Genomic DNA, 25,983 nt, shown 5'->3' on the forward strand with positions numbered 1-25,983 from the left:
ATCATCTTGCACAAAGGGGGGGGGCCATCAACTGACCATGGGCACTATAGAACCATAAATCTAGCCAGCCTCCTCCTCAAGGCCATGGAAAAAATCATCATGGGCCTTATCAACAAGGACAAAGTGACCTTCAAACTCTAGAACCATCCCAGTTTGGCTTCTTTAAGGGTAGTTCATGCTTATTAAACCTAGTACCTACCCTGCCCCCAAAATTCACCCGCCCCCACGAACTGTACTTTTTTACATCTCCTGACTCCTCCCCACCCAACAGCTCTCCAATCACAACACACCCAAGCCAAACCCCACCCACCTGTAGATCTACATCACCCCAAACATCCACCCCTCCTACAATGATCTACATAACATCTCTCCCTTTAACCCCATTTGTCCTACTAATCTCTCTCTCTTCTCTTACCTATCTCACACTTTTTTCCAACCCTTGTTATAACTCTCACACACACTCCACTACATCTTACCATCAACCTCACTTCCCATCCTACTCATCCATCTTACATGAACTCTTTACCTCTAACCCAATCTATTTCTTCAAACCAAATCTGCTCCCAACCCAACCCCCCCCTGTACTCCCCTCTTAAATGTGGTACCAAAAAATCACTATTCTTACACAACCCAAGCTACCTTTGCCCAACACACTGCCTCACTCTTCTACTCCACCACATCTCTCTCTCTCACTAGCTGGCGGCATCCACCCCAACCTCAGACCCATCTCTAACATCAGTCTCACCAAACCCTCCACTCAACCCACAAACTCAAAGTCCATTTGCCTTTTAACACTTAATGCACAAAGCCTAAAAATCAAAATTGCTAACCTCCATGCCTGGGTCTCCCATAACCACCCCAACATTACTGCTGTTTCTGAAACCTGGCTAAAAACCTATATAAAAGATAGCAAAATCCTACCACCAGGTTTCCAAATCATTCACAATGACAGTGCCCACAAAAAAGGAGGTGGAGTGGCAATAATCTACCCCACCTCCCATACCATAATTCCCTACTCCAATAAAATACCAACCTTTGCCAATGCTGAAATTATAATAGGTTTACTAAAAATAAACAACCACAAGTCCATATGTATCACTGCCCTCTATATTCTCCCTGGTGATAATATCAAACTCTTGAAAGCATCCTGTCCTGGTTCTCTTCCAATATAAAAAATGAAACATATATACTTAGTGATACCAACATCAACTGGAATGCTATTAACTCTGAAGCCCCATCCCATACAATCATACTATACAACTTCTCCCACCTAATACAATCTCCAACCAGACCAAATAAAGTTGGTACCTCTGGTACCATCATTGACTGGATCCTAACAATCCCCCCAAACCTTATCACCAAAGCTGGAACATTACCTGATCCTCTCAGTGATCACCTACCAGCCTTTGCTGACCATCTCCCATCTCTATTGCATAAACAACACCACTACATCCAAACCACAACCTCTCCTCTTTCAACCCTCTAACTTTCGCTGAATGCTTAAAGCATATTGACTGGTCCCCTCTAAAAACCTTTCCTCTAGATGATGCCATTTCCTACTTTAACCACTCATTCCTAACCCTTCTCAATCAGCAAGCCCCCCCCCCCCTTGAACCAAATGCATCAAAACCAATCCTTGCCCATGATTATTAAAAGATACTAAACTAGCCTTTCACCAGAGGGACAAAAAAATGGAAACAATATCAAAAACATAAAAAACCCTAACCCCCTCTTAGAGTATAAGCAACTACAAAACTCTGCAAAAAAACTAATAATTAAAGACCGCAAAGCCTAGTACTCCAAACTGCAGTCCTTGGACTCAACAAATCCCAAACAATTCTGGGACTGCATCCTGGCAACAAAGAAAATCCGTTCCTAGACCCCAAATTCTCCAACCTTGAACCAGGCAGCCAGTTCAACTCATTCTTCATAGACTGCATAGCTAAACTATCAGCCTCCTTCCCAACCCCCTCCTCCAAGATAAGACAGTACATACTGCGCTCCTCCAAGGTAAGACAGTACATACTGTGTATATTGACCTAGCCTAGACTTTTGACACAATTCCCCACTCAGGTATCATTGAGAAAGTCTGCCAGCTAGAGATTAACCCTTATTACTCTGTTTGTACTGGATATTTAAAGAGCTGAACAGTGTTCCTTTACATTTATAACTGTGCATGTTTGTACAGGAGATTCTAAGTGCAAACTGTCTCAGAGTCAGCTGATATTCAGATGATGTCATTGGAAAGTGTTCAGATGCTCTGTGTTTACTGCCAGAGACTGAAAGACAGGAAGGAACTTTAAAAGAGCTGCTGTTTGTTGATTTTCAATGAGTTGGAACAGTTAAGACAGTTAACCTAGCTTATAAAAATGCCTGCTGAATACAGTTTGAACAGTTGTTGAGTTCAGTTGTGTCGAGTTCCTAGGACACATTTCACAGTCATACTGAGCAGTGGATACTAAAAGGATTCACAACGAACTGTAAGCCTGTCTTTGCTTTGTTGTAATTTTTAGTTTACATCGGTAACAGTGTTCTTTAGTCAGATAGGAAATTATAGCTAATTGGTCTGAGTTTTTCTAAATATTGGATTTCTATCCTTCAGTATTAATTTTATTTTTCTGGTGACTGAATTCTGTTTGTTTATTGAAATTACTGTTTTACATTTTTAATAATTTTGCTCATTATTAAATATTTTTATTATCTTACATTGTAGCTGGTCAATCAGTGTATTCTTAACTGCTTTGATAATTCCTGGGTCACACCACACCAAAAGCCTGTCTGCTTTAGGTCATATGCTACCATTTGTTTTGATATTTAATTTTAATAATTGGACACCTCTTTGAAAGGGCACATAGATGCTTTGATTGGTGGCAACATTCTACCACAGTATTTCGGGGAAGGGACACAGCTGCTGGAGGTTTACTATCACATGTTCAACATTACATTGTTCGAATGTACAGATGTCTGAACCAAATATTCGGAAATCTGAACACTGAACAGTGTAAATGCTGAACCGAGCATTTCAGTGAAGTCGAATGTCGAACATGTTGACTACTCTGAAATGCTCCTACCTACTCAACATTCAACAACATGTTTTTGCAGGGGAGCAAGCCCCCCTGCTCCCCCTCATGTGGGGCCTGTGCCCCCACACCCCCCTACTTATATATACAAACTTCGAGATCGCACTACAGTGAGGGTAAGGGTACATTTCCCCATCCCCACTATAGTGCAATCTACACCGCAATGTTGGAGCTGACAACAGTGGCCATTCACTCTTGTCAGCTTTGACAATTAGGTGATCGCCCTACTGGTTCTGCCAAGTGGTTTTCGCACATATGTTTGTTTGTCTAAAAGCTGAACAAACATGTGATTGTAAACCGCTGTGTTTGGATGTGTGAGATTCAATTTATTTAACTGTGAGTGTATCAGAGGTCTTAAACTGGGACACATTGTTCTGGAGTGTGTAATAAGGAGTTACATTAAGGGTGGACAGAAGTATACAGCCCAGTCCCAGCTTAAAGAATGTGTTCCTGTTGTGCTCTTAGGGGAAATTGTGAAATATTTCTCATGCTTAAGTGATGGTCTCACTTTGGAGTCAGTAGTGAGGACTGAAGTTCCTTAGTTACTGACTCAGGATAGTAGGAGATGTTACAGGAACAACGGCCCCAAAATAAGGACGGATCTTAAATATTGTTCTTATAAAATTGCAAAGTTGCTAGAATGTACATGATTTGTATTAGTACACATTTTCTGAAGGATATGAAGTGTGAAACTCAAATATATGTCATTATTGATTGACTTCAATCCTAAGTGATTTAGAAAAAAAAACATACATTTTATGAGGAACAGATCACAAACATGAGGCAAAAATCTGGACAGCTGAGAGGTATTTTTAGTAGTGTTTATTCTGAGCATTTTACCTGTATTATATAGCCAAGGCAATGGCAGTAGTGTTAACTGAGGATCTTAGAGGAGATGCTGGACATTGGATAAAGGGAGACTGGAATTACCTTTAGTGGGTAGCAGTAGTTTTTTGACAGTATGATATAATGATGCTCATGGTGAAGGGACAGATTTATAAATTTGCATATTACATCAGTAGTGAATTGTCCTAGACTTGTGATCTGTGTTGACTATCCAATTGGTACAGGTAGAGCATATTCCAGCTTAGGAATTAATATATTCATAGCTGTTGCTCTTTTGGCTTTCAGGGTGAGGCATTTAAAAAAGATTAAACTTGCATTATCCAAATGGTCCTATTTTTTTCTTGTTCTAGGTTCATTATTGCAGTATTTTCTCTTCTAATATATGGGGGTCTGTTCTATCTCACATTACAGTATGTGTAAGTTGCAACAATCAATTCACTGTATTCATGCCTTATGTATACCTTGTGTATAGCTATTGTAAATATTTCTTTTTATGTATACTGCTGTATATGTTACGCTCTGTCTATAAAATTGATTTAATTGTAGAACATTTCTCCACTAGCTTCCACTGACAAAGGGTTATTGCCCAGTTGGACTTCCCAATCCCTAGTAAAGAAATATCAAATCAAATAAATAAATAATTACGATTCGGTTACCTTATGCTGGGAAATAATTTTTAGTTCCATTTTTCCATGTAATTCCTTAGGGAAAGAGTGGGGTCAATATTTATATTGTTGGACAGTATTTATGGAAGCATTACTGGGGGGGTAGATGCTGATGAGAATTTATTTGATGTCCTGAATGTTGTGATAACAGTTTTGCTGCTATTTTTTGTGAGCAGATGTTTACTGAGTTATATGTATAAGTGGGTGAATTATTTGTGGGTGCTTATTCCAGTTATGGGGTATTATGTCCTGTTTTGTCAAGTATGACATCTTCTGGAAACAGGGTAATGTGTGTGGAGCATATGAGTATATTCATTTTATTTTAAAAGATTGCGAATAACACATGGCCAGAACTGATCATTGTAGAACTCCTGTTCTAAACTGGCTTTCATTAGGTGGTTAGACTGCATATTTTCACATTAAATGTTCTATTATAGAAGTAATTCCCAAAACAGGAAATTATATTAGGGTGGAAAATTAGCAATTCCGCCTTTTATAGGAGGATTTGGTTGGTGGTTTGTACATTCAAAAGCCCTGGCAAGATCAATAGAGAAACCTATAAATATATCTCTTCTTTCCATTAATTTTATTTTATGAGTAATAATATAGATGGCAGTAAAGGCGTTATGGACACTGGAACTCTTTATAAGCCAGTATTTATTGAAGTGTTCTAATACTTAATTTTATAATAGCATTTTCAAAGACTTTAATGTAGAGCAAAACTAAAATGGGCATAAATCGTCATAATGTGTTTTTAAAAAGTGTTTCATTTGTTTGGATACAATTCCTGTTAGTGACAAATTGGAAATAAAGGCTATGTGTTTGGAAAATGATTTTGTGTAGGGTATGAGAAAGGTGTGTGGATGATGTTAGATTAGGATTATTTTGCCTACCTGATTTTTCAAGGTATTTTCTTACTTCACTTGCTGTAATTTCTCTAAAATGGAAGGTCACTGAAGGAAGGAAGGAAGATTGAAATGAAAGGCTGCTTACAAGATGATAGATTGTAAGAGGCTGGTAAAGGCTGACAGAGTTGTAACTAAAGCAGGGAGAAGGGAACGTCTGCAGGAGTACAGTATGGACATTGATTTATGAAGCTGAGAGGATACTCCAGCTTTGTAAATGAAGGCCACTACTGCATTTATGATCATAGCTCAAGTGCTCAGTTTGTAATAGTAACTGTAGCAAGCATTAGGAGTGCAGAAGAGCTTTTTTTCCGTTTTTTTATTCCTCGCTATTGTGTTGAGGGGTGCTCCAGTTTGGGGAACCTGCACAGGGCATCACATGATGAATCTAAAGCTCTTGGATCTGGAGAGGAAAGTCTATCCTTAGTAAGACTTCCAGGAAAAAATGACTGGAATGCTTATTATCATGATTTTAAATTCTGACTGATCTGTGTGGTTCATGGGGCCGTTTACAGTGGATACTTTTAGAGATTGAAAGTAGGACCTGCCTTTTATTATATTCCAGAACCATTTGGGTTTCAAGGCTTTTCTGGAGGGTTAATGTCATAAATAGGATGCTTAAGCTTCCACAATCTCATCCTCACTTTCGTTGAATGCTGATATGTTTGAGCAGTTGGTATAATTTCTGGCAAATTTCCATAGTTCCATGATTTGTCCATTTCTTTCATTAATGACTTGAAAAGTTTGAGTTCACCAAGGGTAGTGGCTGTCCTTTGTCCTCTTTTTGGTCGAAGGAAAATGCTTGTCTTTCACTCTGTGGACAAATGTGTTAAATGATGTAAACGTCATCAGGTTCACTTGAACTGTATAAGAGAGGTCAGGCAGAGATGTATAGCCTAGAGCGACGACATCTTTTTTAAATTTCTATGATGTTTCTGGATTGTTTAAAGACAGGGGCAGTAGTTTCATATGAGAGAAGTACTCATATAAGTTATTTGGGAGAGATCTTATACTGTGTACCTTTTGCAGATTATTTCTTAAGAGCAGGTCATTCCCTAAGTTTGCATGAGCCCTCATGAGGGTTATTTATTAGCTTGTGGAGACTGTACAGGATAGCAATCCTTCAACCTTTGTTTTTAATTGACAGCATATTTATTTCAAATATCCAAGTATTATTATGTTGCAACTGCTGATTTTTGTATTGTATATTATAAGGCAGTGTACAATATATTTATGGAGGAATATGGACGAGTAAGAAATATGATATGGCTCAGAAATTTTTTTGCTCTACAATGCATATCGCCTCGTAATAAAACTGGATTATCTTACCAATTATCTGTCTCATATCCTGTCATGACTAACGATGAGCCACCATGCAAGGGTGTCTCTCCAGTAATATCTTTCTTTTTCTCTCTCCTTATACCTTTCTTTCTAGTATATTATATACTGTAATATTATAAAACTGACAGTTTATAATAAAACATCTTAAGTGTTAGACAAATCACTTATCTTCAATGAAAAATCTTTAAATTATACAAAAGTCTATGCGCTTTACACCTAGAGCTGAGGATAAGAAGGTTTCAGATGAAGAAGTTTACTGGTTAGCATTATCAAATCTGTTTTAATATTGGATTGTTAGTCCTGCTGCAAATTCAGTTTGAACACTGCAGGAAAGTTGATGATAAAATACATAAGTGTCTTCCCATTGTGCCAACACCAAATTGGCATAGGTGTTGGCACAAGGGGTCCCCATGGCTACCCCCTTGGTTTGCAAAAAATACTTATTATCATAGAGCAGAACCTATGCCAATTTGGTGTTGGCACAATGGGAAGACACTTATGTATTTAATCATGCTTTATACTGTCAACACTTAAAACATTATAGTAGATTTGTTGACGATGTGTATTGTATTATGGGGATCAGTTACATTACTACCGACTTTCTGGAACTTTGAATGCAGCTACTCTGTTTTGGATATATTTTGAATGTTAAGCTAACTAAGGAACCCACATGGCATAGACACTGAGTTAGAAGACATGTTGGGAAAAACAACTTACTGCACCGCAGCAGCATGCATCCCAAACATATACACAAAAACATTCCTAAGAATCAGAAATTACGGCCTCTAGATTAACCACTCAGAGTCTACCTTTAATAAACAGAAGACTATACTTAAAAATAATTTTTAGAAAGGCTATAAAGACAGAAGTACATGAAGCACTAATTCATGGGGATATTCACAGAGTAGGTAAGGGCACTCGTTTTAAGGAGAGTAGATGATAATGATGGGTTGAACATCAAAACCAATCCCCCAGCAGTAACAGACTGATTATTCCTTACTAATATCAATAATCAAATAAGGCAGGTTATAGGAGACAATTGAAATTACTCTTGATGGATGAGAAAATAAAGACTTAGTTGATACTAGACCAACAATAGAAACATGAAGTCCCTAGATAGAGAGACTATGTTATGAAAATCTTAACAAGGTCAATACTTTTCCACATAAGACAGGAACCTTTGCATGTTTAAGTTGTAAGCAATGCAAATATATAGCTGCTGATAAATTTATACATCCACACACAGGACGTGAATATTCGTTCAAGGATGCATGTTGTAAAACTAGAGATGTTATATACCTAACTCAATGCCAACAATGTACACTTTTTATGTTGGTAAAACAAGGACATTACGTGACGTATAAAGAGAACACATCTATGCTATTGATAAACAGAATACAACAAATGCCCTAGCGACATGTTTTTAGATAAAGGATCTTCACATTGTTTTAAATTCATGGTCCTTGAGACTTTTAACAAGAACTAATAGGCTAGGTAACATTAAAAGCCACACAGAAGGGATAGAGAACAAATGGATTCTTAGGCTACAAGCCCATTTTTATGGCTCAATGATAAGATATCCCTCAAACCCTCTAGCCAGTAGACCCTTGAACCACTGAATTCTACACATTTATATTATGTATTCAATATACATGTTTTTAATATATGTTTTAATATATGTTTTAACATATGTGTTTTAACTCATGAGTTTATTTATGTGTGTTTTCACAAGTTTACTATATGTGCTTTCATAAGCTTTGTAGAATTTAGTAAGACATTTATACTCAGACTTGTTTGAATTTGTAAGCATCATTAACTACATCAATTACACCTTGTGGTCTTTAATCAATCAAGGTGCAATGTACTATGGTATATAAAGGGATGCATTATTCATACATCTTTAAAGGTCTGAAGAAGCGTTACACCAACCTTAGCTGCTACCTGTCTATTTTATACCTGTTTGTCTTAATAAAGGACAGTATGTGGAAGATTTGGTGAGATTTATTTGCAGCCTGGTGCACTCCTCACTTTTGGACTACATCTAGATTTAGAAAAAAAAACATACATTTTATGAGGAACAGATCACAAACATGAGGCAAAAATCTGGACAGCTGAGAGGTATTTTTAGTAGTGTTTATTCTGAGCATTTTACCTGTATTATATAGCCAAGGCAATGGCAGTAGTGTTAACTGAGGATCTTAGAGGAGATGCTGGACATTGGATAAAGGGAGACTGGAATTACCTTTAGTGGGTAGCAGTAGTTTTTTGACAGTATGATATAATGATGCTCATGGTGAAGGGACAGATTTATAAATTTGCATATTACATCAGTAGTGAATTGTCCTAGACTTGTGATCTGTGTTGACTATCCAATTGGTACAGGTAGAGCATATTCCAGCTTAGGAATTAATATATTCATAGCTGTTGCTCTTTTGGCTTTCAGGGTGAGGCATTTAAAAAAGATTAAACTTGCATTATCCAAATGGTCCTATTTTTTTCTTGTTCTAGGTTCATTATTGCAGTATTTTCTCTTCTAATATATGGGGGTCTGTTCTATCTCACATTACAGTATGTGTAAGTTGCAACAATCAATTCACTGTATTCATGCCTTATGTATACCTTGTGTATAGCTATTGTAAATATTTCTTTTTATGTATACTGCTGTATATGTTACGCTCTGTCTATAAAATTGATTTAATTGTAGAACATTTCTCCACTAGCTTCCACTGACAAAGGGTTATTGCCCAGTTGGACTTCCCAATCCCTAGTAAAGAAATATCAAATCAAATAAATAAATAATTACGATTCGGTTACCTTATGCTGGGAAATAATTTTTAGTTCCATTTTTCCATGTAATTCCTTAGGGAAAGAGTGGGGTCAATATTTATATTGTTGGACAGTATTTATGGAAGCATTACTGGGGGGGTAGATGCTGATGAGAATTTATTTGATGTCCTGAATGTTGTGATAACAGTTTTGCTGCTATTTTTTGTGAGCAGATGTTTACTGAGTTATATGTATAAGTGGGTGAATTATTTGTGGGTGCTTATTCCAGTTATGGGGTATTATGTCCTGTTTTGTCAAGTATGACATCTTCTGGAAACAGGGTAATGTGTGTGGAGCATATGAGTATATTCATTTTATTTTAAAAAGATTGCGAATAACACATGGCCAGAACTGATCATTGTAGAACTCCTGTTCTAAACTGGCTTTCATTAGGTGGTTAGACTGCATATTTTCACATTAAATGTTCTATTATAGAAGTAATTCCCAAAACAGGAAATTATATTAGGGTGGAAAATTAGCAATTCCGCCTTTTATAGGAGGATTTGGTTGGTGGTTTGTACATTCAAAAGCCCTGGCAAGATCAATAGAGAAACCTATAAATATATCTCTTCTTTCCATTAATTTTATTTTATGAGTAATAATATAGATGGCAGTAAAGGCGTTATGGACACTGGAACTCTTTATAAGCCAGTATTTATTGAAGTGTTCTAATACTTAATTTTATAATAGCATTTTCAAAGACTTTAATGTAGAGCAAAACTAAAATGGGCATAAATCGTCATAATGTGTTTTTAAAAGTGTTTCATTTGTTTGGATACAATTCCTGTTAGTGACAAATTGGAAATAAAGGCTATGTGTTTGGAAAATGATTTTGTGTAGGGTATGAGAAAGGTGTGTGGATGATGTTAGATTAGGATTATTTTGCCTACCTGATTTTTCAAGGTATTTTCTTACTTCACTTGCTGTAATTTCTCTAAAATGGAAGGTCACTGAAGGAAGGAAGGAAGATTGAAATGAAAGGCTGCTTACAAGATGATAGATTGTAAGAGGCTGGTAAAGGCTGACAGAGTTGTAACTAAAGCAGGGAGAAGGGAACGTCTGCAGGAGTACAGTATGGACATTGATTTATGAAGCTGAGAGGATACTCCAGCTTTGTAAATGAAGGCCACTACTGCATTTATGATCATAGCTCAAGTGCTCAGTTTGTAATAGTAACTGTAGCAAGCATTAGGAGTGCAGAAGAGCTTTTTTTCCGTTTTTTTATTCCTCGCTATTGTGTTGAGGGGTGCTCCAGTTTGGGGAACCTGCACAGGGCATCACATGATGAATCTAAAGCTCTTGGATCTGGAGAGGAAAGTCTATCCTTAGTAAGACTTCCAGGAAAAAATGACTGGAATGCTTATTATCATGATTTTAAATTCTGACTGATCTGTGTGGTTCATGGGGCCGTTTACAGTGGATACTTTTAGAGATTGAAAGTAGGACCTGCCTTTTATTATATTCCAGAACCATTTGGGTTTCAAGGCTTTTCTGGAGGGTTAATGTCATAAATAGGATGCTTAAGCTTCCACAATCTCATCCTCACGTTTTTCGTTGAATGCTGAAATGTTTGAGCAGTTGGTATAATTTCTGGCAAATTTCCATAGTTCCATGATTTGTCCATTTCTTTCATTAATGACTTGAAAAGTTTGAGTTCACCAAGGGTAGTGGCTGTCCTTTGTCCTCTTTTTGGTCGAAGGAAAATGCTTGTCTTTCACTCTGTGGACAAATGTGTTAAATGATGTAAAACGTCATCAGGTTCACTTGAACTGTATAAGAGAGGTCAGGCAGAGATGTATAGCTCAGAGCGACGTCATCTTTTTTAAATTTCTATGATGTTTCTGGATTGTTTAAAGACAGGGGCAGTAGTTTCATATGAGAGAAGTACTCATATAAGTTATTTGGGAGAGATCTTATACTGTGTACCTTTTGCAGATTATTTCTTAAGAGCAGGTCATTCCCTAAGTTTGCATGAGCCCTCATGAGGGTTATTTATTAGCTTGTGGAGACTGTACAGGGATAGCAATCCTTCAACCTTTGTTTTTTTAATTGACAGCATATTTATTTCAAATATCCAAGTATTATTATGTTGCAACTGCTGGATTTTTGTATTGTATATTATAAGGCAGTGTACAATATATTTATGGAGGAATATGGACGAGTAAGAAATATGATATGGCTCAGAAATTTTTTTGCTCTACAATGCATATCGCCTCGTAATAAAACTGGATTATCTTACCAATTATCTGTCTCATATCCTGTCATGACTAACGCATGAGCCACCATGCAAGGGTGTCTCTCCAGTAATATCTTTCTTTTTCTCTCTCCTTATACCTTTCTTTCTAGTATATTATATACTGTAATATTATAAAACTGACAGTTTATAATAAAACATCTTAAGTGTTAGACAAATCACTTATCTTCAATGAAAAATCTTTAAATTATACAAAAGTCTATGCGTTTCTTTACACCTAGAGCTGAGGATAAGAAGGTTTCAGATGAAGAAGTTTACTGGTTAGCATTATCAAATCTGTTTTAATATTGGATTGCTAGTCCTGCTGCAAATTCAGTTTGAACACTGCAGGAAAGTTGATAAGTGATGTAATCCAGGGGGTCTGCATTCTTAGGCTGTATTATAAACTGGAGACAAACTAATCATAGTGTTTGCATCTTTATTAGCAGTCTTCTTTACATCCCGAACCCCCCCCCTCAAAAAAAAAAACAAGTGTAGCAGGGCTGTAGCTATGTCATCTGATGCCCTGGGAGTTGCCCAGACTCCCAAAATGACAGTCTTCTCAAAACAAAAAAAAAGAAAGAAAAGAAAAAATTATTCTCTAAATTAAGTCGCCCCCATAAGCTGTTTTCTACAGTCAATAACTAAATGAGTATCAGTGTTGTACTAACTCCTATCAGAAATCATGCCTCTTAACAGCTTGTGTCACGGGCAGCAGACCAGAATGTTGTGGTTTCATTGGGAAACCTTGGGACAAGTTCACTCACACTGTGAGAGCCATTTCAAGCAAACATCCACCAGTGTCTTTCTAAAAGAAATTGGAACTGCGCCTGTGACATGACTTAAACGCTGTATCCAGTGTTTGCACTATTCTTTTAACATGCATGAAGTAGCAGGAACCGCCACTGTAAAACCTCTGCAACTGCATTTCCTTCAGAAATGTTTTATCAACTGTACAATGTCACTGCAACAGCACAAGCTCTCACATTTAAATGTTTGCCATTAAATATTTGCATGTACTGCTATAACAGTAGCCATAATCTTTTCAATCATTTGCACGGAGTATGAAATCGTCTTTTCTCTTAGGTTTATCTAAGAGGTCCCATTTGCTTTTTAGGGCACTCTGCTGATTTTTCTTTATCTTAAAGACTGCCTTAACAAAATTAATATATAATGATATAAAGCAGAACACTGGAAAATAAATCCCAGTAAAATGTGTCCATAAAAAGGCAATTCATGTAGTACTAATAGATAGTTTTATGATATATAATGTTGGGAATAAAATGAGAGAGAGAGAGAGACTTGCAATGGACTAGTGAGGCATTTAAATTACAATGTTTCCTTGAGGTTAAATATAATACATGTATATAATATGTGTGTGCATGCATATAGCCTACACAAATGCCATTATATTTCACATCTCCTAGTCCATAGATGCACAAGGCCCTTGCTTATAAATGTATATCAGCCCCTTATTAACGGGCTGTATGTCATGTGAAAGTGTAGGAAGCCCTAGTATCTATGACTAATGTCTATTAGTACTACATGAATTGCCTTTTTATGTTTAGTGACTGCCTATGCACGGTCTTCTGAGGTCTGTTTGCTTTCTGTATGACAACACAGTGACTGTATGTGCATAATCATTACCAATAATTTACAGTTTGAGAGGTGACAGTGCATAATAAGCATATGCTTGCTGGTTGAAATCTTAGCTGTGTTCTTGTTCTGTTATTGGTGATAACATTGAGATGATTTTCATAAGAAAATTCTAAAACTTATTATTGTCAGAATCCTAATGTACCTTGTTCTCCTCCATTTTATACTGTGAAATAAGCAAAAAATGAAACACTAATCAAGATTTCTGTATTTATTAGGTAATTTGCATCATACTAGGTTTCTTGTCAATATTTCATTTTGTACATCATTTCTTACTGAAATGCACCATTTCTGAATTATTCATGCCTTGAAAAATGAAGTAATGTTGCTGAATATATGATGGATTTCTCTTTACAGATAATGAAACTGCCTGCTGCAAATGGAAACGTGCACCCCAAATTCATTTAAAGCCAAGCTTTGCTGTTTTATAATCTTCCTGTATATTAGAAATAGCTCCGAGCGCTATATCCCCTAATTAAGTCGTTGACTTATGCTTTGTGCTACAAATGAAAAGGCATGAGTGAAAATGCTGTCCAGCCCTGATAGTAGCTATTAAGGACACATTTTACTGGGATAACACCACCATAAAATGATTCCTTCTTGTGAACTGTCTGAAAAGAAAAAAGATATCTATATAGTCATTCTTTTACTTTGCTATGTTTACTTTTTTAATATGTTTACTGCTTTCCCATAACTTGATCCATCTAATACCTATCCTATACTTTGACCCTTTTGTCTGAAAGGCCTTCTTTTCAGTTCTGTATGTGTGCCACATTTATTCAAAATCTCCTGTACTCCTTCTTTAGACTTGTTTAACCAGTTCAGTCTTTCTCTGCCTTTTGAGCCTTCCTTTCTATTGTCCATTTTAATTGGACACTTTTGAGCCTTCCTTTCTATTGTCCATTTTAATTGGACACATTTGAGCCTTCCTTTCTATTGTCCATTTTAATTGGACAACTTAGAGAACCTACTCCGCAGTCATGAGGTTTCTGCTGTTTCATTGTTACAGCATGAAATGATGCTCATAGAGTTCCTCATTTGATATATGCAGCATATAAAATATCACGTAAAGAATTTATTAACTGCCGTGTCTATGCATACCAATAAATCTCAGGTATCTCATTTCTTTATAATTATCACTCATGATGTTTAATATGTTATGATGTATTCATCTGCTATAATACCTTTGCCAAAAATCATGTTTTTGTGTGATGATGATGTCTGGTTAACAAAGTGCAAACAAATTAATAAAAACATTGTATTCGTATACTTCTTTATTAATCTGCATTTGCTAAGTAATATAGTCTGAGTATAAAGAATATCTTTTCATCCGCGGTGGTGGTGCTGTGGTAGCATTGTCGCCTCATAGTAAGATGCTGTCCAGTTCGATTCTCAGCTAGAGCGTCTTCTGCGTGGAGACGTGTGAATGGGCGTACCTTCGTTGAAGGTTGTGCATCAGGGCTGGTAACTCGGCACGTAAAAATCAACTACCAATCATTAGCGGACCGGAGTTCTGCTGTGGCGACCCCTAACCAGGAAAAGCCGAAAGACGCATTGATAAAGAATATCTTTTCAGCAGAGGCCCAGTGAAAGTGTTCCAATTAATTTCATGGTTAATATTGTAAAAATGGAAGAAAGCTTACACCTTATGAGTGCATGGCAACAGAAAGTTTTATTACAGGTAACAAAATATATAACTCATTTAGATTAGTGCAAGAATTAGCAGACAAAGCAGTAGTTACAGAATAAATGATGCGAAGAGGAAGCCGACATAATGTTTGCATGTAGAAATGAAAGGAAAAAGGAAAGATGGGAATAGAAATATTTGGAGATGAATGCAGATACCTGGAAATATGTCTTAGTCTAGCGCTGACACGTGGCACATACCTGGAGCACGTGGCAGATACCTGGAGATACATCTTAGTCTAGCGCTGACATGTGGCAGATACCTGGAGATATGTCTTAGTCTAGCGCTGACACGTGGCAGATAACTGGAGATATGTCTTAGTCTAGTGCTGATACGTGGCAGATACCTGGAGATATGTCTTAGTCTAGTGCTGACACGTGCCAGATACCTGGATATATGTCTTAGTCTAGCGCTGACATGTGGCAGATACCTGGAGATATGTCTTAGTCTAGTGCTGACACATGGCAGATACCTGGATATATGTCTTAGTCTAGCGCTGACACGTGGCAGATACCTGGAGATATGTCTTAGTCTAGTGCTGATACGTGGCAGATACCAGGAGATAGGTCTTAGTCTAGTGCTGACATGTGGCAGATACGCAGAGATATGTCTTAGTCTAGCGCTGACACGTGGCAGATACCTGGAGATATGTCTTAGTCTAGCACTGACACGTGGCAGATACCTGGAGATATGTCTTAGTCTAGCGCTGACACATGGCAGATACCTGGAGATATGTCTTAGTCTAGCGCTGACACGTGGCAGATACCTGGAGATATGTCTTAGTCTAGTGCTGACACATGGCAGATACCTGGAGATATATCTTAGTCTAGTGCTGACACATGGCAGATACCTGGAGATAGGTCTTAGTCTAGTGCTGATACGTGGCAGATACCTGGAGATATGTCTTAGTCTAGTGCTGACACATGGCAGATACCTGGAGATATGTCTTAGTCTAGCACTGACACATGGCAGATACCTGGAGATATGTCTTAGTCTAGCGCTGACACGTGGCAGATACCTGGAGATATGTCTTAGTCTAGCGCTGACACGTGGCAGATACCTGGAGATATGTCTTAGTCTAGTGCTGACACATGGGCCATAGTAATTACTTGTCATCTTTAAATGTTCTGCTCATCCCTTATAAACTAGGTAGAAGATAACTGGCTAGAGGGGAACATTATTTCATATGCAGTTATGTATAAACTGATACTGTCTCTGTCAACGTGCAAATGGAGGGGATAATAAAAAAGATAGTGTACAAGGTTTTGTTTTAGCAAGTCTCTTTAGAAGTGTTACTAGGTTCATAGGTGTGTACTAGGCTAACAACCAATGGGGCTTTTTTAAGCAAGCCATGGACCCCAAATCTCTAAGTTCTGGTACCTGTGGTACTGTATGTAGGGGCCTGGAAGATGAAACATTTACAAGGAGGTGCCTGGGAGATGAACCAGTTAAAGGCTACCTATGTCCATTAGAGATATTGGTGCCAAATGAGGGGTGAATTTCCAGTTCCCTGACCAGTTGTCCAAGATACTCTTGAATTGGGTTAGGGAGGAACTCTGCTTCAACTGGATGGGGAATCTGTTCCAACGAAGGTGTAGTGTGTGGTTTAATGGAAGTAATGCAAGATTTTCTATCATGTCATGAACTTTGTAAGTGGCAGCTATTAGGAGTATTGGATAAAAAGGCAGGTGAGGTAATGTAACAGTTCGATTCTTTAGAAAGAACTTTGGGTAGGATAAAATAGAAATATAGAATACTTTTTAAACCATGAATGTAATAAATTTTAAATATACTAGTAGAATCAGTTTGAAGATTCTAGATAAAAATAGTTTGTCAAAAAAGTACATGTGGGAAATGTCCACCTCTTCCTTCTATGGGCATCTACTAGGTCTTCTTCGTTATGTTTTATATATTCTTATATGGAATGCAAACGTGATATTGGAAGCCATACTCGGCTTCTTCATTCATTTCTAAAGTGTAGCAGAAAGTGTTGAACCTCTCCTCTTAGACAAGAAGCACATGGGGAGTGGCTGTCATCTAAATGCTCATTTCTAACACAATGAGAAAAAAAGTTCAGGTGTCGTTAGCAGGACGTCTCTCTGCTCAATTTGCCAATTTCTATTTTCTGTTTTCTTTTCTTTGCTGTCAATTTCTTCTGAATCACACCTCAGTAGTCATAGCCATCATCATGACATGTACATCTACCTTCATCATACATGGAAAAATTCCTTTGTTATTAAGAATTATCCTTTCCATGGCCAAATGTTTCCTTGACAAGTCATCTATGTAGCCTGCAATGTTACAGCAGTACCTTGTTTCCATAGTTTGCAGTGTTTTCAAGCCATAATACTTGTTATAGTACAGGCTAGAAGTGATTTCTGCCTCCAGTTTAATACAAGACTTACAGCATATTAGTGTTAATATAACATATCTCAACAATCTGTAGCAGAAATTGTTTGTGCATGTGTATGTGCTTGTGCATGCATGCGTGTGTGTGTGTGTGTGTGTGTGTGTGTGTGTGTGTGTGTGTGTGTGTGTGTGTGTGTGTGTGTGTGTGTCTGCGTGTGTGTGTGTGTGTGTGTGTGTGTGCGTGTGTGTGCTCACGTGCGTGTGCCTGTTTTGTGTATGGGTCTGAAAGTGACTTTTCATGCATAGCAAATGTTAAATAAAAGGCTGCTGTAAAATATTATGTATAACTTTCGGACATTAGAAATGTTACAGAAAACTTTAATCCAAAACAGTGACTCTGGTGATTCTTATTTCAGAGAGTCCTTATCACAGACGTAGTACAGCTCACGTTGATACTTGACCCAGCTTTGGGTTTCAGAGTCATTCTAGTAGTCAGTTCTTCCGCTTTCATAGCAACAGAATCTGTTTACTAGAAACTGGCTTGTTTCCTCATAAATACAGAGAACCAGCAAATGAGTCAATTGATAAGGAAACAACTTTGCTGAACTAATGCAAACTGAATTTATGAATCAGTCAGCAGTTTCTGAAAAAAGAAGAAATCTACAAAATGTGTTTTATCAATATATTTTAAATTAAGTTGATGCTGTAATATATACTGTAAGATCTGCATGCAGTTGATGTTTGACTAACATGATTTATTTTTTTTTTACTTTAGAAAATAAGCTGACGTTGGACACCCTATTTCAGTTTCCTAATATTTTGATACTGATCCTACTGGAAAAAGTATTTGCAATCATAGTCATCTTTTTCAGCCTTGTATTGTACAGAAACTTCAATAAACAAAAATGGGTAAGAACATTTTATTAGCATCTGAATCCAAAGGAAAAGTTTGATGGAGCTTCACTGTCACTCTGTCCCCTTCCGAAATAGCAGACCAGTCTCATGAGGGTTGGCAAAAATCAGAAGTGTGTAGAGAGCCAGGCCACTGGAAGGTATTATCTGGAAGGAACGAGGAAGAGAAAATGCTTAAACAAATTAATTTAATGCCAGGAAGTTTGGATCTCGTTAGTAATTTTATGCTGCGGTGATACCACTCTTACTAGTGAACCTTCTTTGAAACCCTAGTATAACCGCTTGATGATAGGGACACTGAATCCAATAATATGAATCGCGTCTGACTTGTCTTTGGGCACCATTTTAATTAATAATCTTAGAGTAGGTTATATTTAATCAGGGTGATGTAGGAGTATCCCTCCATTAACCATTTCAGAAAGTTTTTGACTAACAGATGATTTAATAAGAAAGTAAAAGGATTCAGAAAATCCTGCTCATTGGGTTTGATTTTAGTGGATGCCTTGTATGGTCTTCCTTTTCAGTTTAACTTAAACTCATCTTAGATTTTTATTACAAGAGTAGGAGTGGAATATCAGCAAAACTAAGCTTAATATGCTGAGGGGTTGGACAAATTACTATCTTACTAGCAGAATATATAATTAGATGAAAACATCTGTTCTTTGAAATAATGTGTTGATACATTTTCAGTACATTAAGGCTTGCTCTTTCCTTTACTTCTGAATTTTCACTGATGTCTGATCTCATCCAGATCAGAAGGAAGGTTTCAAGAAGCATTGTGTGTGTGTGTGTGTGTGTGTGTGTGTGTGTGTGTGTGTGTGTGTGTGTGTGTGTGTGTGTGTGTGTGTGTGTGTGTGTGTGTGTGTGTGTGTGTGAGTGTGTGTGTGTGTGTGTATGTGTTTTGAAGGACCACATGCAACAAGGAAGTCTCCATTTATAATGCAGGATGGGCATGTTTCAAATGGATAAATCCTCATCTCCCTTGACAAGTATAATACATGTAACTGCAATCCTGTAGGAACATTATACCAAATGCATGGAACAGAAGAACTATTTGCCATGATTTTGCGGTTACTCATGACCTCAAGGCTTTTTAATTTTCGATGTCTACTGCTATAGAAATAAACATATTGCCTTTCACGGAGTTACATGTTAAGTACTGCCTTGCCTGTAGCATTCTTATACAGACTATCATTGTGAGACATGCACTTAAGTGTAGAGTGAATTGCATACTGAAGATTTCATTAGAAATACATAAACAAACAAAAACAGACAAGTAAACAAATAAAAAAAAAGAATAAAATTCAGGGTAAATGAAGCACTGCTCACTACTTCTTTTATACACCATGATGTGACTTGTACTGCAGTCATTTTAACAAAATAGCAGCACTTGCCTAAAACTATATTCTAGCAACAGATGTGACAGAAATGCAGGAAGCATCCCTAAAGTCCACCAACTCACCCCACACTCAGAAAATAAGTTCCTACTTATCTCTTTTTTTCTTGTCACACCTTCAACATTTGCTGTCCACCTGAGGAAAAATTCTCAGGAGTCTCCTTGGGATATAAAATATATATGTAAACATTTCCAAGAAAAAATCCCAAATCTTCTAGATTATTTTGCATATTTGGGAGACATATATATATCCTCTCATTGATTCTTGTTGAATTGCTAATCCAATCTTTCTTCCCAGTCCTTTCTAACCTCCTCTGACTGATTCTTATAGTTATCATTTAATATTTATTCCTTTTTAATGGCAGTTTCTGTTCTAGATTCTACTAAAAACTCTACCAGTGCCAGTCTTTCATTTAGAACACCCCTGTTTCTTTCTCTTTGCCTATACTCTGATATCAATCCCTGAAAGGGAAGGCAATCGTTATCCTGCAGCCCAAACAAATTCTGGGCCTCTTCCCATTCTAGTATCTTTCCCCCTCTAGTTATTTGCTCCCAATACCTTGGTTCCTTTGCCAGTTTTCTCCAATAAATTCCACTCCCCTTGCCTATTGTCTATATCCCTGTGTTTAATTTTGGTGGCTGCCAAAAATGTAATTACTAGAAAATGGAAATCAAAATCTAAACCAACTATATTAGAAGTAGTGAATATAGTAACAGAGATAAAACACCTGGAACTGAGACCTTTAGAAAAGGGTAGGAGAAAATTACACAGGAAAAATGGGAATTGTGGGAACAATGCATTCAAGGAAGGAAAGCGGTTTAAAAGAAGGCAGGACTTAAATGAGCTATGAATGTCTGACTGAAATGAGTAGGTAGATTATAAGTGATGTATAATGTTTGCATTCGGGAGTGTCTAAGTATTGTTTGTGATATAAAATGCTTGCAACTAGGACTGTAACAGTGTGGCTTGTTTTCATTTATATAAATATGTGATTGTTTATGTCATAAGTGATGATTTAATAAAGATGTTTCTTGCTTAAAAAAGAGCAGAAATTGAATAATCTATGTACTGTTGCTTAGGTTATATGATATATAACAATATAAGTGAAGTATACTGTTTGCAAACAAGAACTTGTGATACAGTTTGATTACTTTTACATGAATGTAAATTTGCCTGTCACAAGTGATAATTCAATAAAGGTGTTTATATATTAAAAAAAGAAATGAAAAGAAATGCAGTAAGCAGACCATTGTAACAAATAAACAGGGAACTGGAGGATGCTAAGACACTTTGGTATTGCTAGAACTGGATCTTAATATGGGATATAATGATTAGGTCATAACAAGGTTTTTACCTGTTCAAAAATGGAAGTCAAGAAATTAGCAAGGTGAATTATTTGTATCCATTCTGAGTGCACGTAATGACTGGTTATGACCTGATTATAATATTTTATAATGCATGGGAAGATCTTAAGCTCTTGAGCCCATCTTAAAAAAAAAAAGCTTTGTCTCTATAGCAACCTTTACAACTGTTGTGTGAAGAGGGCTGTGCTTTTGCTGTGTGTGTTACAACATGAGGTGTTTTATGGCTTTTAAAGTTACTATTTGCAAAGCCAGAGTTTAGGTAAGTAGCTGTAGGGAAGGAGTGAGATAGCGGGTTCAGAATTAGGGAGGGGGATTTTATGGTTAAGGAGTAAGGGGAGGGGGATTTTATTGTTAAGGAGTAAGGGGAGGGGGATTTTCTGGTTAAGGAGTAAGGGAGGGATTTTCTGGTTAAGGAGTAAGGGAGGGATTTTATTGTTAAGGAGTAAGGGAGGGATTTTATTGTTAAGGAGTAAGGGAGGGATTTTATGGTTAAGGAGTAAGGGAGGGATTTTATGGTTAAGGAGTAAGGAGGAGGATTTTATTGTTAAGGAGTAAGGGAGGGATTTTATTGTTAAGGAGTAAGGGGAGGGGGATTTTATGGTTAAGGAGTAAGGGGAGGGGGATTTTATGGTTAAGGAGTAAGGGGAGGAGGATTTTATTGTTAAGGAGTAAGGGGAGGGGGATTTTATTGTTAAGGAGTAAGGGAGGGGATTTTATGGTTAAGGAGTAAGGGAGGGGATTTTATGGTTAAGGAGTAAGGGAGGGATTTTATGGTTAAGGAGTATGGGAGGGATTTTATGGTTAAGGAGTAAGGGAGGGATTTTATGGTTAAGGAGTAAGGGGAGGGGGATTTTATGGTTAAGGAGTAAGGGGAGGGGGATTTTATGGTTAAGGAGTAAGGGGAGGAGGATTTTATTGTTAAGGAGTAAGGGGAGGGGGATTTTCTGGTTAAGGAGTATGGGGGGGATTTGATTTTATGGTATAGGGTATGGCGAGTTGGATTTTATGGTTAAGGAGCATGGGGAGAGGGATTTTATGGTTAAGGAGCATGGGGAGGAGGATTTTCTGGTTAAGGAGCATGGGGAGGGGGATTTTATGGTTAAGGAGCATGGGGAGGAGGATTTTCTGGTTAAGGAGCATGGGGAGGGGGATTTTATGGTTAAGGAGCATGGGGAGGAGGATTTTCTGGTTAAGGAGCATGGGGAGGAGGATTTTCTGGTTAAGGAGCATGGGGGGGGGGGTTTTATGGTTAAGGAGCATGGGGAGGGGGATTTTATGGTTAAGGAGCATGGGGAGGGGGATTTTATGGTTAAGGAGCATGGGGAGGGGGGTTTGATTTTATGGTTAAGGAGCATGGGGAGGGGGATTTGATTTTATGGTTAAGGAGCATGGGGAGGGGGATTTTCTGGTTAAGGAGCATGGGGAGAGGGATTTTATTGTATGGAGTATGGCGAGCTGGATTTTATAGTTAAGGAGTATGAAGGCAGGTTTAGATTTAGAGAGGGGGTTGAACTTTTACAGCCAATGAGAAGGAAAACACTTGGATGGAGATGGAGTAATAGGGTTAGGAAAATGTCTGGGAATATAGGTATAGGTAGTGGGGGGTTGAAGTTTTAGGATTAGGGAACAGGAAGGGAGTGTAAGGGTTATGGAGTGGGAAGTGAATTTCAGTGTTAGAGATAGGGTTCTATTAGGCCTAAGGGAAGTAAGCATTTGCAGGAGAATGAATCAGAGTGAGTTCAAGCACTTCTTTATTCAAGCAAGTGGTAGTGAGCAAGATTATCACAAGCATTTAGATTAACAGCTCTTGTAGGTGGACCAGTTCACATATAAGAAACTCACTCCAAAAGCTACTTATAGAGAGCGATTTTTCTGATGATCCTTGCAGTAACAAAATAATTTTTTCTGTTGTTTTTGGAGTATAATCTCAGTGTTTTGTTTCTTCCGCGGTGGTGCAGCGGTAGCGTTGTTGCCTCACAGCAAGAGGTTCTCCTGTTCGATTCTCGGCTTGGGTTGGGAGTGCCTTCTGTGCGGATTCTGCATGTCCTCCCTGCGGTCGAGTGGGCATTCGAAAGACATGCGTTGAATGGGCGTGCCTTCGTTGAAGGTTGGGCATCGGGCTGGTAACTTGACACCATAAAAAAGACAACTGCCAATCATTAGCTGACCGGAGTTCCGCTGTGACGACCCCTAACTGGGAAAAGCCGAAAGACAAACAACAACAATCTCAGTGTTTTGTGTATTGTATAATAAAGTTCAGTGATGCTTATATTTATTATTTATTTATTTGTAGGTTTTGACTTGAGAAGCGCTGATCCATGTGGACCAATGTGATTTTTCTGCTCCTTTGTTTAAATATATTTATATTCGATCATTTGTGTGTGTGTGTGTGTGTGTGTGTGTGTGTGTGTGTGTGTGTGTGTGTGTGTATATATATATGTGTGTGTGTGTGTGTGTGTGTGTGTGTGTGTGTGTGTGTGTGTGTATATCTGTGTGTATATGTGTGTGTGTGTGTGTGTGTGTGTGTGTGTGTGTGTGTGTGTGTGTGTGTGTGTGTGTGTGTGTGTGTGTGTGTGTGTGTGTGTGTGTGTGTGTGTGTGTGTGTGTGTGTGTATATCTGTGTGTGTGTGTGTGTGTGTGTGTGTGTGTGTGTGTGTGTGTGTGTGTGTGTGTGTGTGCGTGTGCGAGAGCGCACATGTATTTGAATGGTTTAATCCTTCATTCATTCATTGACATTTTGTGAAGTGCAGTTTTTTATCAAGTTGCACCTTCATGGAAAAAGGCGCTCTCTCATGCTGACTGCGGGGAGTGGGGTTTACCCTTCCTGCACTGCTGTGTGATCCCAGATTTGGTGCCAATAAGTAGCAGGTGGATGGGAGGTCCAGGGGGGCTTTTTTTTAAATACTTTTCAGCAATTTGTGGTCATTTTTGCGATTGTTAATGCAGTGGGTTGGCGATGTATGTATGCATGTATTCACAATGTATTTATTTATGGTATTTAGACTGTATTTTCATTTTCTTGAAAGAAGATCAGATGAGCAGAGTGGCTAGTAAACTTCAGCTGTTTGTTTCATTTTTGTTTTCTTTCAAGGGTGAGTGAAGCCTGAGAAGCCTTTTCTGTAGGGGTGGTCAGCGGCAGCTGCTTGGGGTAACTGAGAAGTAGGGGCAGAATACCATGTTAGGTCTTTATATGGGGCAGAATACCACGTTAGGTCTTTATATGGGGCAGAATACCATGTTAGGTCTTTATATGTGACAGAAAGAATTTAATTTTAAAATGTTATTATTTTGTTATGATTTTAGCATGCCCTAAATCCTGGTGATGGAATATTCCTAATTTCGGCTACATATCACAAGTGCCATGCAGTGATTTAAAGGACAAGATCATTAATAAAATATCAGAAATCAGGTTACTTCACAGAAAATCTGTGCTCCTTCATGACAGAGTGAATAACTCAACAATCTGTGAGGTACCTGAAGTGCAGTTACTGCTACTGTAACTTAAAGTGGTTTGAGCAGCTTATGAGCCTCTTACTTGGGGCAGTGAAATGTGGTCTACCCTTCTCTGCTAACTGCCTACAGGGCCCTCAAGAATGCAAAGCCTATCACAGGAATGGATTGTTTATAAGAGAAATGGCACTAAAACAACCATTTGTACAAAGAGTTGTATTCACATAACATGGGTACCAATCCCATGTTTTGTGTTTCAGTTATTTTATTTATTTTATCCTCCCGCTGTCATCCTCGCTGAAGGTTGTTACACTTTTTGTTATAATAATTAGTCGTTTGGGCACCCAGATGACACATGTCTATTTTTTGTTTCCTTTATCTATTAAAAAGCAGACATCAGGTATGAGGTTCGACAGACTCCACTTTTATTGTGAATATGTAGTCTATTATTTTGTTGTAGCCCAGCCACTGGGGATGCACAGGCCAGTGCATTTCTTTGTGCCGGTCCCAAGCCTGGATAAATGGGGAGTGTTGCATCAGGAAGGGCATTCTGCATAAAAGTTTGCCAAATCAAACATGCGGACAACAGTACAGATATATATATATATATATATATATATATATATATATATATATATATATATATATCGGATCGGTCGATGCCTGGGTTAACAACGACCGCCACCAGTATTGTTGGCCAACAGGGTGCTAGCAGAAATTGGGCTACTGTTGGCCGAAGGAGGTGAAGAGGGGGAAGGCATGCCCGAAGGCAGGTAAAGGCTAGGACTGTGATAGTGAGGATCGGAACTTTGAATGTTGGCAGTATGACTGGTATAGAGAGAGAAAGGAATAAACAAACCAATTTAAAACACCAAAAGGAGGAAAAACCACACTAAGACTCAAAAGGTAGTAGTTGTAAGTGCTTTCGTTTACTAAAAGTTAGCAAACTTCATCAGACAAATTTAAAAAGTAAAATACAAAGCTTAAATAGGCAAAATTAATTGACATCACCACACATTATTACAAAATTACAAAAGTCCAGCCTCCATTTAAAGGGCTATGAACCAAAAGATATATACATACATTCGTAACATACTATGGAAATCCAAATTAAGTTAAATACAAAAAAACACTAAATATATACATAAAATATATGCATATGTATATATAAAAATGTATACATATACATATAAATACAAATGTATAAAACTAAGCATTACCTTTTAAGGGCTCTCATTTTTAAAATACTTCTAATGGAAACAGAGTCATTGA

The 25,983-nt window shown here is 37.7% G+C and overlaps 1 protein-coding gene across 1 annotated transcript in view; it reads left to right on the top strand.

Moving 5' to 3' along the window:
- The window catches only part of SIRPB2 (signal regulatory protein beta 2), a 105,595-nt gene that overhangs the window by 28,608 nt on the left and 51,004 nt on the right, over positions 1–25,983 (top strand). Inside the window, exon 3 of the mRNA XM_044090422.1 lies at positions 18,364–18,497. Coding sequence (XP_043946357.1) covers positions 18,364–18,497 — 134 coding nt within the window. The remainder of the gene's footprint in view (positions 1–18,363; positions 18,498–25,983) is intronic.

This window comes from Protopterus annectens, chromosome 12.part0, assembly GCF_019279795.1.
Source record: "Protopterus annectens isolate FY-2018-M chromosome 12.part0, PAN1.0, whole genome shotgun sequence".
Classification (NCBI taxonomy): Eukaryota; Metazoa; Chordata; order Ceratodontiformes; family Protopteridae; genus Protopterus; species Protopterus annectens.